The sequence below is a fragment of the Cannabis sativa genome, chromosome 1 (genome assembly GCF_029168945.1).
Source record: "Cannabis sativa cultivar Pink pepper isolate KNU-18-1 chromosome 1, ASM2916894v1, whole genome shotgun sequence".
NCBI lineage: Eukaryota > Viridiplantae > Streptophyta > Magnoliopsida > Rosales > Cannabaceae > Cannabis > Cannabis sativa.
In genome coordinates, this window is record NC_083601.1 from 68,683,022 (window position 1) to 68,698,348 (window position 15,327).

Sequence of the window (15,327 nt, forward strand, 5' to 3'; positions counted from 1 at the left end):
GGAAAAGGAAAAGTCCTACATAGAAAGAAAAGAAAAGAAAAAAATACCAAGAAAAATGGAAGGAACCCCATTTATCTACTATCTTTATAAAATAAAGGGAAAAGTGAGAAAATAAAAGAATTTGTTACACCATTTAATAAAATAAATTAGAAAAAAAAAAACAGTTGCATTGCAGGGGAATAGATGGTAAAGGTGGGGTTTTAGAAAAGAGGAAGAAAGAATATATAAAATCATAGGGCTTCACGGGACTCTGTCAGAGGCTGAGGACACTGAGGTATCTTTCTTTTTGAGGACACGTCGCTCCAGAAAAGTAATAGAAGAGAGAGAGAGAGAGAGAGAGAGAGTAGTCTTCTCTCTTCTTTAATCACTGCCTCTTCTGTTGTTGTTTATATGAGTGTTCATTTTCTTATGGAACAAAGATAAAACCTTTACTGAGTTTCCCATTGGAGAAGTGAAAATTATAAAATAAAAGAAGAAAGAAACAGCATTTTCGATTGCTTTCCTTTTCTTCTCTTTATTAACTTCTTACCTTTCTTTAATTTTTTTTTTTTTACAAGTACTATTTTACTTTTCTAATCAGAATCTGAGTATACCAATGTGGGGTTACCCTTCATTTCTTATTATTTTTATGATTTAGATGTAACTTCCAATTAGATTACTTCTTTTTTTACTATTACTATTCATCTTTAAAATAAAAACAAAACATAATATTGTAACTCCTGCATGCTCAGCACTATGTTTTTTGTCACGTAATGCAGTTTTTTCACGCGACTTTGACAGAGGTTTTAGTTTTTAATTTCACTTAATAAAAAAGAACAATTGAAAATTCCCCATTATTTATTTTTAAATATATATATTTTTTTTTTCTCATATAAATGGGTTTTTTTCAGTGAATTTCTCTTTTTAACAACTCTGTTTCATCACTTTCCTTAACATGGAAATGTACCTAAACTAAACTATGTGAGCTGTAAAAACCTGTTGGAAGAAAACTAAAAAAGAAAAACAAAAACTTTTTTTATTTTCCGGTTTTTCAGATTCAATCTCACAAAACCCTTCTCATCTTTCCACTATCTGTCTCTATTTTTAGCTTGCATTTTCCTTTTTCTTCTCTCTCACTCACTCTCAGATCAAACACTAGAAAAAATGGGTAAAGCAATGAGGTGGCTTAAGGGCTTGTTTGGGATGAAGAAAGAAAAAGACTACAAACCCAATTCCAACTCCGGTGACCGGAAAGACAAGACAGTTTTTAGCTCGGGAAAGGAGTACTCCGACGGCTTATGTCATAATCCGGCAACTATTCCACCTAACTTATCGTCAGCCGAGGCTTCTTGGCTCAGATCATATTATAATGACACAGAGAAGGAACAGAACAAGCACGCAATAGCCGTGGCGGCGGCAACGGCTGCTGCAGCTGACGCTGCTGTGGCTGCAGCTCAGGCTGCCGTGGCTGTCGTTAGGCTCACTAGCCATGGCAGAGGTACTATGTTCCAAGGCAGCCATGAAAAATGGGCTGTTGTAAAGATTCAAACTGTTTTCAGAGGGTACTTGGTAAGTGGTCTTAGCTGAAAGTTAAAAACTTTCAAACAATATGTATAATTTCTTTCTTTTTTTTATGTTTGGATTGAAAGAAATGATACTAATTAATTTTGTTTGGGTATTTGAATATTCAGGCTAGAAAAGCTCTGAGAGCTTTGAAAGGACTAGTGAAACTACAGGCACTAGTAAGAGGGTATTTAGTAAGGAAGCAAGCCACTGCAACTCTCCATGGTATGCAAGCTTTAATAAGAGCTCAAGCCACGGTTCGATCCCAAAAAACTCGTGGCTTCATATTCAACAATGAAACCATTAGTAGGTTTGATAACAGAGCACGAAAATCCATGGTAAGTTTCTTTCTTAATGGAATTCTCTCAATACAGTTTTCTTATTTTGGGTCTTTTGCATTTACATTATCTTTTGTTTTCGGTTTAAGTCCAATTTGCAGGAGAGATTTGATGATAGTAAAAGTGATCACATAGCTCCCATTCATAGCCGGAGGCTCTCTGCTTCTTTAGACACAAGTTTCACCACCATTGATGAGAGTCCCAAGATTGTGGAAGTTGATACAGGAAGGCCTAAATCCAGGTCTCGTAGAACAAACACCTCAGTCTCCGATTTCGGAGATGACCCTTCTTGCCAAGCGCTCTCTTCTCCACTCCCATGTAGAATTCCCACTCGAATTTCAATACCCGATTGTCGGAATTGCCAGGAGTCCGAGTGGGGATTCACAGGCGACGAATGCCGGTTCTCCACCGCTCAATCCACGCCTCGGTTTCTCAACTCAGCAGCATCTAATGCTCCAACAACTCCGGCCAAGAGTGTATGCGCTGATAACTACTTCAGGGGATATGGAAATTATCCAAACTACATGGCTAACACAAAGTCTTTTAAGGCCAAACTGAGGTCCTATAGTGCCCCGAAACAAAGACCAGAACCAGGGCCGAAGAAGAGGCTTTCCCTTAATGAATTGATGGAGTCAAGGAATAGCCTAAGTGGGGTTAGAATGCAAAGGTCATGTTCTCAAGTTCAAGACGCCATTAGTTTCAAAAATACTGTAATGGGGAAACTTGATAGGTGCTCAGATGTTGGGAGAGAGACAGAGAGGACCTATTTGCAGAGAAGATAGTGATTTAGTTGTTTTTGGTTAATAAATATAGATAAGGAAATTTATGGTAACAAAAGAAGCTAGCTTTGCAAGCTTAAATCCTATAGTTCAGTTGGTTAAGTGTTTGAAATCACAAGAATATTGAAGAATGTGTGTAGATTCAAAGTTAGATAGTAATGTATAATTAAATTGTCCTTTGTATCTGATTATTGTGTTTTTTTTTTTTTCTTAAGTTTTTAATGATGGAATTTACACATACATATTCCGAACCCCAAAAAGAAAAAAAGGAAAAAAAAAATCATTTTTTGGTGTCAAGGCATTGCAATTGTATAATAATATTGAAATTTGAATCTTTTGGCTTTTACAGTGTCTACTCTAGACACATGCTTACAAGATTCACAAGCATCTTTTTATTTTTTTAATGTGTTGTAGAATTTCTTTGGTAATTAATGAAGGGATATAATTGGATATGATGCATTGATCATTGGAGAAAGATGACAAGACAATTGTATAAAGTATTTAATGTTACACAAACAAATATTTCTTTCCCCCACATGTGTTGCACAATTTCAATAGCTTGATGTAATGTTTTTCACTCTCTTTTCTTTGGAGAGACATTTCAAAAATTTATAAAAGATTTTGGTGTAGTTTTCAAACTTTGTATGAAGGGAACAAAGACAAAAGTTAAAAAAATATAATAGAAAGAAGACAAAGTTGAATTATTTGATTTTGAAATCGCCCACTTCTACATATTCTTCTTGTAACACTTGGTCATTTAAGCTGAAGTTGTGACCCCACTTTTATGTTTTAAACTACATATTCTTCTCCTATCTTTGTCTATACCCTCTACTCTCTGGCTACTCTATTTTGGAGCCACTTGATCAGTAACTTCATAATTAATCCAACCTGTTATATAAAATTGAGGATAAAATTTTACCTGGAAAAAAAAAAAAAAAAAAACAGATGGGTTACATAAATATTACAGCACAACCCTATAGATTTTAATTATTTTTACTGAAAAAATATATATATTTCTAGGTCAATCATATGAGAAATCATTGGTGTTATTAATGGTGGGAATTAATATAGATATCCATGCTGATTAATTAAATAATTTTTTCAAGTTTTTCCAATATCCGAGGATAGACAATAAGCTAATAATGATTAGCTTTTGATTTGACACAATATGATTTAATTTTTTTTTTCTTTTTATATTGGGAGACAAAAACAATTCTTTTTTTGTATTGAGCAGTGCTCCCAATATTGCCTAATGTGTGCCACCTTTAGAAAAGTGAATAAGAGTGAGCTTTTATGGGGCAGTCATGCACTTTTGTTGTATTCATTTTTTAGGGAGCCTTTGGAATAAAGTTGCTATTTAAATTTGTTTTTATTTTTTCTTTAAGGAAAAGGAAAAAAGGGTACTGAAAATTTGATCTTATTCATTGTGACTCAACAATTTATTCTACTTAGAAACAAAATAGCTTAGTTAATTTTGAAATTTATATCATTTTGGATGCAATCATGTTATGGATATGAAGTACATTTTATTATTTTTGCTATTAGAATATGAATGCCAGTTTTTATTTTATTTGTGTGTATATACAAATATGAAAGAGAGTTGTTTATGCTATTTTGTATGATTTTTAGTAGTACTTGACATAAAAATTTCCAACAATGACTAAAGTTTCTATAATGAACATGTTTACAAGACATACTTCAGAAGCAAATTTGGAAAAACTGACAAGTAGGAGCTCATTGACAGAGAAATTATTTTGTTGATATTAAATAAAACAAAATAAATTAAATGTGGGTTGGTGTGATTAAATATGGATCAGTGGCCCAGAGGTAAAAGCTAACTCAAATATCAAATGATAACATGGTGATGATGCATGTCATATTTTGAAGTATTCAATTTTGGGAAAAATAAAAACTATAAAATCATCATTCTTGAATCTTATTAAAAGATTACCCTTAAAAAGAGTTTTTCTTAAAAGAAAAATTTATAACAAAAATAAATACACATTGTAAGCATGGGTCCAATTGTGAAGGTTTATATTCTAAGTCCAATTCAGCATGGGTTTGGCCCAATAGTCTAAGTCCAATGATTTTTCTTTTATACAACTTTGATACAAGTTCTTTACAATGTGATATTGTGGACGTGGTCACAAAGGTGATTCACCTTAACAAATATTATTTTATTTTATTTCAAATTTAAGAAAATTACAACTTTTTATTTTGAATTATTTTTTTATTATATTTATCAAAATAAAATATATGAAATTCAATTTTAAATTATATAATATAACACATGCCAATAATAATAATAATAAACCGTTTTTATACTACATTATTCAAAACTAGGAAACAGGCCGCGCTTTGCGTGCGGCTATTTATAAATATTTTAAATTATACTTATAAATATTAATTGAATAATAAAATCATATCAAATAATTTCAAACATATTATTATATATTTATGTATAATTTTAAAATTATATTTATTAAAAAAATAATAAAACTCTATCACCGTAACTCACTTGGTCACTATTACATTTAATGTTGATGTCATCAAAGTATCTCACTTGTAGTTATTATTAATATCATTCCTAGTAGGTTTGGTCTATACATAATATTAATTAAACAATAATCGGTAAGTACTCACCTTTATACATAAATGAATCATTTTTTTACAAATTAATCAAGTGAATCATTACCATATTTCACTTATAGTCATCAATAATATCATTTCAGTAAGAGTTTGCTCTCTACATAAAATAAATTAAACAATAATCGTTACTTTTATAAATAAGTTAATTATTATGTTATAAATTAATTAAGGTCCTGTTCGGTAACAATTTTAAAAGTGGTTTTCTGTTTTTAAAATTAAAATTTTGGAAATAAGTTTTGAAAACAAGTTCGGTAACAACATTTTGTTTTTTGTTTTTTTAATCTAAAATCAAAATTAAATAAATTTTAAAAACAGATTTATGTTGATTTTAAAAATTTTTAAAAACACATTTTCTTTTTTGCTTCTCTCTTTCTTGCTCGTTTCCTCTTCAGAAGCTCAAACTATTAGATGTTTCTTCCATGGCTTCAGTTTTTAATTGGTAAAATCTCTCTCTCTCTCTCTCTCTCTCTCTCTCTCTCTCTCTCTCTCTCTCTCTCTCTCTCTCTCTCTCTCTCTCTCTCTCTCTCTCTCTCTCTCTCTCTCTCTCTCTCTCTCTCTCTCTCTCTCTCTCTCTCTGTGTATATATATATATCGTTCTCTCTTTCTCCCTCTCTCTCCGATTTTTTCTCTTTTTTTCATTCTCAGATTTGAAAATGAAAAATGATCAAAATAGCATGATGAGAGTAGCTTGAGGAAGAATTTTTGCTGTTGCAAGTATAATTCTCTTGTATTTTTTTAATTTTAATCTTAGGGTTTGCAAAATTTGAAGAAATCTCTGTTTTACTTTCACATTTAATCTTTGAAATGGGGTTTGGGTTTAATCTCTGATATAAGATTTTAGGTTTAGTCTCTTAAATGGGTTTAGTTTTCTGTTTGAATTATGTGTGGATGGAGTTGTTCATGTTTGAACGTTTAATTTTTAGAATAAATTTACCAATTTTATTTGTGATTTTAGTTGCTTATTTGTGCTGGTTTTTTGGTCAGATTAGTGCTTGAGGAGGAGGAGTACTGGTAGAGATGATGGTCATGATTAGTAGTAGTACTGGTAGTGATGATATCATGATCAATTTGATCATGATTTGTAGTATTAGAATTAGTGCATGATTTTTAGTAGCAGTAGTATTGGTTTGTAGTATCTGAACTAGTGTTATTATACTGATTGGATGGGTAGAGAGATTTATGGGAGTGAGCCAATTGGGATTGTAATAGTTGCAGTGAAGAGTTTTAATCTTGTTCTTATACATACTCTGATGTGATAACTGAAATTTATGAGCATATGATGGTATTAATTTATGATTACTACTATTTTACCAACTAAGCATTTGGTCTTTTTATAAGTACAATAGCCTTGTTCTCTCCTCCATCGTCACTCTAGTATGTCATAGGCAATTATTATCATAATTGAGCAAATCTTTCAGGGGATGGAACTGAAACAGTGTGTGAATTCAACTTTGTGTTTGGAGAAAAAGCCCAAGTTAGTTGTGGGACTTAGGGGTTCAACATCTAATATTTTTGTAGACAATGCAGCTTATAGGTGTTGGAAATTATTTTACCAAGATCTTAGATCTACTCACAAGTATGTTTATTAACATCCTAAATAAGAACTTTCTAAAACGATAAATTAAACACATATAAAGTTTAAGAAACCTTACATTGGGTGCAGCGGAATTAAATGACTCCTTCCGTTCAGATCTCTAACCCTTGATTCCTTTCTGTAGCAGAGTATTATCAAGATCTGAACCTGGATCTTCTTCTCTGAATCCTTGATGCTGAATCTCCTTTGCTGATGATCTTTCTTCACGATCTTCCTCACTATGATTGAGGTATTGCTTGATGTGTGTGGGCACTACTCTAATCACTAAGAGAGGTTCGAAATATGAAGGAAGAATAGAGAGAGAGAGTGGCGGCTAGAGAAGAGAGTGGAGGCTCAGGTTTTTCTGATTCAGAAAGTGTAATTTTCCTGAAGCCTTCACTATCTATTTATAGCATTCCACTAGGGTTGGATTTGAATTATATGGCATTAAAATAATGAAAAAATCAATTTAAAAAGCTACAATAGGTGGCCGGCCCTGGCTAGGTGGACTGGGCCTTGATTTTTGCAATTTTGCAATTTTAACACCTTTTGTATCTGATTTTCTCAAAAATGCCAATTTCCTAATTCAATCATTTAAATGCCAATTCTAACTATTTTATAATTATTAAATAATATTGTCATTTATCATATTTATTAATTGAACCATACAAAGTATCATAATTAACAAATATGCCCCTATTAACTCTTTCTTTACAATTTCGACCTTACTTAGTGAAAATTTCACAAATAGACATAGTCTAATTCGTGAATTATAATTGATTAATCAAAACCAATTACATGAGTCTTACAAACAATATTATATCAACTAGTGGGGGGACCATGGGTCTATATAACCGAGCTTCCAATAAGTAGATCAAGAATTTAGCACTAAAATTCACTAACTTATTAATTCTTCATTGAATCCACGCATAGAACTTAGAATTGCACTCTTAGTATATAGAATGCTCTATATGTTCCACCATATAGACACATCATTAGTTATCCATTGTTATAATCCTAATTTGATCAATAATCCTCTATATGAATGATCTACACAGTAAAGGAATTAAATTACCGTAACACCCTACTATGTATTTTATCCTTAAAACACTTGACCCCGTATAAATGATATTTCAGCTTATGTGAAATGAGATCTCCACCATTTATTTTCGTTTGGTCAAGCTCGAAGGAGATCATCCTTTGCTTACTATTTGCCAGATAGAAGCTATAGATTCCATGTTTATGCTAGCGCTCCCACTCAATTGCACTACCGTGTTCCCAAAATGTACGTATCACCCTGACCTAAAAGTAGGCTTAACTAACAAATAAAAGAACACGAATAGCCTTTCAAGATTGAGCCTAATCATAACAGGATTAAGATCATTTGATCTAGGATCAACTTGGCGATATTGACTTGAATAGATTTTACGGTAAGTTTAATTAAATCTAAGTCAAAGTTCAATGTCGGTCCCTTCCGATGCATACTCCATGCATCCAACCTGAGCTTTACTTTAACCAATGTTCTGGAAAGAACATAGTATTTCTCCAAATACAAGTAAACTCTTGTTGTAGATTATCATATCAGTAAAACCACATGTGTACGATAAATCTAGGAAACTTTATTCACATAGTCATGTTTACTTTCCAATGTGATGACAGCACAATAAACATGATCAAGTATGTGAAAAGGGTTTAAGATGAATTTATAAATCAAATAGACAAGCTATTGATAAAGTGAACCAAAACATACACAAATGAATGAAAAATACTTCTGTTTCTTTATTGATGTTGAATAAAATAGATTACATTGAAATGGAGTTTTATTTAGGGCATAAAACCTAACAATAGGAACTTCCTTTTCCAAACATTTCAGGTTTCATCTTCAGGCATGGAAAGTTTTGCTATGGTTATGGTAAATTACTTAACTATTTTCTCTTTATAAAATTTACAAGGTTTAATATGATCATATACCATTTATGAATAATAATATAATTGGGTGTGTGTGTTTTTTTTTTTTTGCAGACAAGCTTGTCCAATGGATTCCCTGTGCTTGTAATTAGAGGATTTTCTAATATAGCTAGTGGATAAGAAGGAACAAATTAATACCATTGAGTTGTTTAGTTCTCTTGCAGCTCTTAATACAGCCAACTCTGTAATGTACTATTATTGTTGCTATCATGCTACTATTATTGTTGATTATATATTTCCTTTTGCAGACAAGCTTGTCCAATAATAATATCATGTTACTATTATTGTTGATTATATATTTTGTCCCCAAAGCTCTTCAGGATAAAATAATGTCTTCAAATGTTTCACCATTCAACAAAAATAATCTACTTCTTGATAATTCAGACAATGAGTTTAGAGAGTTATTAGTTTTGTTTGCTTGAGCGGAGTACAATCAATTATATCTATCTAAATTCTTCAAAAAAATTATATCTATCTAAAGAAGTGTGTAGAAATTCAACCTTTTCAGGACGTGAGTATGTAATGGAAGTGTTGCATGGTCATGAAAGTAGGTGTTATGACTCTTGTCGGTTTTTAATATTTTTCTTCAAGATTGGACAACTATTAATGCATATTTTATTATGACTTTTGTTGGTTTTGTGTTATAAATAATGAGTTTCGTGATTTCAAAATACCAGTTTTTTTAAGATGTTGATGAGTGTTTTTTATTTGATTTTTAATCTTTATACATTTATTTAAAAATAAAAATAATATTCATAATTTTTTTATTTAAAAAAAAAAAAGAAAAGAAATTCATGTTTTTTGTTTTGAATATTAAAAAATAAAAATGACTACAAAACACATTTTTATTTTTTTTGTTTTTAAAAGTACAAAATAAAAGTGGTTAGAGAACATACTTTTATTTTCTGTTTTTAAAATTTAAAAATAAAAGTTGTTATAGAACACATTTTTGTTTTTAAAAAACAAAATTTTAAAAACAAAAAATCTACTTTTATTTTTCTGTTTTTAAAATTAAAAAATAAAAGTGTTACCAAACGCCACCTAAGTGAATCATTAGTTATCATACATGTTATATAGTTTATTTATTTTTAATTATCTAGAGAAAAGGGAGATGTTAGATCTAGTCTATAGAAAAAAAAAAATGATGAAAATATTAAAAAATTTAAAAAAAAAAATTAAAGAACTGATAAATCTTTATTCAAGAATGCTTAGATATAATTTTTAAGCAATAAAATAGTATAAATATAATAAAATGCTAGTTATAATTTTCTAGGCAAAATAATTAAGAGATATAATCAAATAGTATAGAGATTAGAGATGGAAAGATTAAAAATTGAAATTTTTTAGAAAACTCACAAAAAGAAAATTTTATAAGAAATTTATCACAAAATATTAGATAATAATAAAAATAAGAGATTAATTTATAATTTTCTCAAAAAAAAAATTAACTTATGATAATACATAACATAATAATATGTTACAAATATAATAAAGCAAAGAAATCACGCTATCTACAAAAAAAAAAAAAAATTAATTAAGAGCAAACGTGAAAGTATGCATGTTGGCATATTGAGCATATGTTATAAAATAAAATCATACGATTTTTTATGTATCACTCTAATATCATTGTATACATAATTAAAATTATTATCAAAAAATATATTTATGAGTGCATGAGAAAGATAAACGATCAGGAAAAAGAGAGTAAAAAAAAAAATAAAGAGCCACTAAAGAAGATGCAAATATATTTTAGGTTTAGATTATTATTACTTTGCTTATATTAAAATAAAATAATAATAACATAGATAGATTTATAAGTTGTTTTAGATTTTTTTTTCTTTTAGATTTTTTCTTTTAGCGAATGTATTTTTATTTTAAAAGTTATAAATTTTTAAATTTTTATTATTATTAATTAATAGTTTTAAAAAATTATGAATAAAAAATTAGATAAATTAAGAAAATAGATATATGTGTTTATAAGAATTTTAGACCGCCATATCATCGCCTGATACTTCTACTTTATATATATAGATAGTTTATAAAAATTACATTTTTCTATTTTATCACACGTATTTATATTAAAACTATATTAAAACTGTTGGGTCCGCCCCTTTTGATGGGCCTTGTACCAAATAAGGACACTAACACATTTAAAGAAATAAGGGTTATTTACACCATATACTGAAATTTTCAATATTTTTACTTTTTTATAGTGAGGCAAGTGTTAAGTTTTTACTGTTGTTCTACGATTGTTTTTTAGTTGTTCCACTATTGTTTTTAGTTGTTCTGTTTTGTGTTCCATTGTTGTTTTACAAAAATACAATATTTTTGAAAAAAAAAAATCATGTGACAATATTTTTATAAAATTTAACTCAAATTCCAGTATTTTATAAGAGTCTCAAGAAACAATAAAAAAAAAAAAAAAAGAGAGAGAAGTAGCTGATCGTGAAGAACAAGAAATAGCAACCAAGAAAAAAAAAAAGAAAAAAAAAAGGGAAATAAGAGAAGAAAGCTAGAGAGAGAAAGTGGGTTTCGCCATTTTCCATTGAAGATCAAGTGGTTGATTCTTATTCATTTTAGTTCAAATTTTAGGCAATGAATTCTTGCAAGTTGCTCTACCAATCTATCAGTTCCGATTAGGCGATTGTCATCTTTAAGGTATTTTTTTACAATACCCATTTGGTAAGACCCAAACTTTTTCTTTATGTACCCATCTTTTGAGATGGTGATTGTATTGTTGATCCAAGATTGTTAATCTTGATGTTGTTGTGAGCCTCTAATTCTACTAGAGAAGAACATTATTGTACCGCCCTACTTGTTGAGGACCACTACATTGATTTTCTTAAAATCGCATATCAAATTTAAACTTTTAATTAAACTTTAAACTTTTTATAAATATATAACCGTACATAAAAGTCGGGATCCTATCGTAAAAGTTTACAATAATATTCAAGATACATTTTATAAAAGTGTCGCTCCGCGACTACAAATTAAAGGCCCAAGTCATCCTGAGACTGGACACTCCAGGCCTAACCATCTTGATATGTACAATCATCCTCAAGCTCTGGACTAACTATTGCTCAGCCTTCGCCTTTCATTTACCTACACATGTAAACAACATCTGTGAGTCGACAGACTCAATAAGAAAAGTACAAAACATATAACATATTACCGACTTGTATCTAAGCGCACATACACCTATTTATAAGGCTTTAGATGAATCAAGAACGTTCTTACAGAAGTACGACCCTTGTACCACATGCACTAAATACTAGTCCCGTACTATTGTTGGTAGGACTGCACCACTGTTAGGTTATTTTTAGTATTAATTTTAGATTAATTTTAGTATATTCTGAATTTAGTTTTAATCGTGTTTGAAGCATTTTTACTGCTATAGTAGAATAGAATTGAATTTCGATATAGGACGAGAGTACCTATATGGTTTAGATAGCTGTTAAATGCCAAAATATTACATATTTTATAATATAAAAATACAAAATAAAATTAATTCTTTATAATATTTTCAAGAAATTAATGCAATATATTATTATATTGAAAATATTTTATTTAAGATTAATTTTATCTTTGTTTATAAATAATAATAGTATTTATGGCATAATTGAGAAAAAGAAATAAAAAGTTAAGAAAATGCATTGTATTTATTTAAAGAAATACAAATTAATTAAATTTTAAATAAATATTTTCATTAAAATTATTGTGATATATTTTATGTTGAAAATATTTTGTTTGGATTTAATTTTGTTTGTATTTGATTGAGAAAATAGCATTTGTGAAAGAGTGGAAAAGAAATGGAAAAAGTGATAAAAATGAGGCCCAAAACTATAAAAAATAGCATTTTTGAAGATAAAACACAAAGCCCAAGAAGGAGAGTCCATTTGGCCCAAGCCTCCTCTTCCTCTCTCCGCTGCCACGTGTCACGCGCAGAGGCCATCTGCGCCTGGGCCCCACACGGACAGCACCAACAGGTGCCTTGTCTCCTCTGCCTCCTCCACGCGCGCGTGGCATGCACCGGCCCCTGTGGGCCTTTCGTTTGCTCCACTCGCCAGCCACGCGGCTGGCCTTCGTTTGGACCGAGCCCCATCAGCCAAAAGGTGGCTTTCTCTCCTCTCGCCACGTGTCAAGTTGCACACCAAAGCCACCAATCCGAGCTTGACACGTGGCACTCCGATTTTAATTATTAGTATTTACATTTTTACCCACATGCAATTTGTAATAAGTTTAATTGCACATTAGTCCTTTTACCCTTCTATAAATAGAAGCTTAAGATTTTAGAATTCAGTTTCAGTTTCAGAGTTTCAGACAGAAAAATCCAGAGAAAACGCTCAGTTAGTTTACCGCTTTTTCTTAGTTAATTTTCTTATGGGTTTCTAAGTTCCCTTATTGTTAAGGTGGACGATGAAACCTAGTGTATTTAATTAAGTATTTATTTTTATTTTGATTCTCAGTACAATATATGCTTATGATTTTCGCTTCTTAAAATAATTTTCTTTCATCTTTAATATCACGTATTTTTGATAGTTAGAAATTATTAATGCTTGGTTCTACATTTTATTAAAAATAATATTCTTTGATTTTTTGTATTTACATTAAATTGTTTCACATTTAATGCTTAGAAGTTATAATTTTAAAGCGAAGGAAAATCTATTTTTTATTAGAAAATAATTGGTTTGATTACTGGTTAAATGATGAGAATCAATATAAAGATAAATATTTTTATATATACTTAAGTGGATTCTGAACCCTTAATAATATCCCAAATATTACTGAAAATATCTGTTACTGTCATTTTACTGTCATTTTTATTGTTTAAATATTTTATTTTATTTTGTTACTAAAAACCTCACCATTTTCGAAACTAGGTTAGAGTTTTATTAGCTTAGATTAAATAAGTATTTTCTTCGATTTCACGCAATTCCCATGGGTTGGACCTCGTTCTTCACAATCTCAATACTACAATAAAGATTCGTGCGCTTGCGAGTTGATAAATGTAAAACGTACTATTTCAGTATATAACAAGTTTTTGGCGCCGTTGCCGAAGAACTGCAAGAAGAAAAACTACTTTAATTCAGGTTGGTATAATTCTTCTACTAGTTATTATATTATATATATTATATATTACGTTTCTTAATAACAAAGTAAAACATATATATAAAGTTATTATTATTATTATTATTATTATCAGTTTACGTTTTTACGTAAACTGATATATATATATAAAATTTATTATATATTATTATTTTATATAATATTAATATATTATTATATATTATTTATTATTATATACATTACTTAACTATTAAGAAAAATATATTATTATTATTATAATTATATATAATAAAGTATATATTATAAATTATAATTAATATTAATATTTATATTTCAGTTAAATATATACATATTATTTATTTCCCGCTATATTTTAAATTCTGTCTTTATTTCTACACATATATTAATATTAGTATTTATATTTCTGTCAAATATATACATATTATTTATTTCCCGCTATATTTTAAATTCAGTCTTTATTTACGCAATTATATGGTAGGCACCGCCTCCTAATTTTTTCATGTTATTTTAATTTTTGTGATACTTGGTGTATGATTCGCTGGGAACGAAATTCTAAAAATCGTTTGGTAAAAAGAAAATTATTGTGGGTTGAAATTAAAAGTGAAAATTCTGACATCATGGAACCAAATCAAGTAAATGTGGAAGAAAAAACTCTTATTGATCATTTTTCTCCCATTTCTGCTAATCCACCATCATGCATTATTTTTCCTGAAACAAATGCTACACATTTTGAACTGAAACCTTCCATAATTCAACTTTTGCCATCTTTTTATGGGTTAGGTAAAGAGGATCCATACATGCATGTGAAAGATTTTTTAGAAATTTGCTCTACATTTAGATTTCAAAATTTTTCTGATGAATCTGTTAGGCTTAGACTTTTTCCATTCTCATTAAAAGATAAGTCTAAAGCCTGGTTAAATTCACTCCCAGCCCGATCTATTTCTACTTGGGATGAATTAGTTAATAAATTTTTGTCCAAATTTTTTCCAATGTCTAAAACGGATAATATTAGGAGAGAAATCTCCGAATTTTATCAGAAAGATCACGAAGAATTTTATGAATGTTGGGAAAGATTTAAAGATTTATTGCTAAAATGTCCACACCATAGTTTTGAGAAATGGAGATTGGTAAAATACTTTTATGATGGATTATCTCCTTCAAACCGACAAATGGTACAATCAATGCACACTGGAAAATTTTTGCAATTTAGAGGGGATGAGGCTTGGGAGTCTCTTGAGAATCTTTCTGTAAATTCTCAACAGTGGAATTGCCAAGATCCTAGATCGAAAGCTTCCAACACACCTAAGAGAGGTGGAATTTACGATGTCAAAGATGACGTAGATATCAAAACATCATTAGCAAATCTAACTAGGAGAGTTGAAGCTATTGT

At 29.7% G+C, this 15,327-nt stretch overlaps 1 protein-coding gene and 1 non-coding gene across 2 annotated transcripts; one reads left to right on the forward strand and one right to left on the reverse strand.

Annotated features, from left to right (window-relative positions):
* The first annotated feature begins 397 nt into the window (after positions 1–397).
* Positions 398–2,844, forward strand: LOC115704526 (protein IQ-domain 26-like). Its single transcript, XM_061108716.1, has 3 exons — positions 398–1,548; positions 1,671–1,880; positions 1,970–2,844. Exons 1-3 carry the CDS (start codon positions 1,144–1,146, stop codon positions 2,660–2,662), a joined length of 1,308 nt encoding a protein of 435 aa, XP_060964699.1. The 5' UTR covers positions 398–1,143; the 3' UTR covers positions 2,663–2,844.
* Positions 2,845–14,941: 12,097 nt separating this feature from the next.
* LOC115724388 (small nucleolar RNA R71) lies at positions 14,942–15,048 on the reverse strand. Its single transcript, XR_004013181.2, has one exon. It is a non-coding gene; the product is annotated as a small nucleolar RNA R71 (small nucleolar RNA).
* Positions 15,049–15,327: the final 279 nt, after the last annotated feature.

Coding starts and splice junctions, on each gene's coding strand:
- LOC115704526 (XM_061108716.1), top strand. CDS start 1,144: ATGGGTAAAGCAATGAGGTGGCTTAAGGGCTTGTTTGGGATGAAGAAA. Junction 1,549..1,670: donor CTGTTTTCAGAGGGTACTTG/GTAAGTGGTCTT, acceptor TTGAATATTCAG/GCTAGAAAAGCTCTGAGAGC. Junction 1,881..1,969: donor ACAGAGCACGAAAATCCATG/GTAAGTTTCTTT, acceptor TTTCGGTTTAAG/TCCAATTTGCAGGAGAGATT.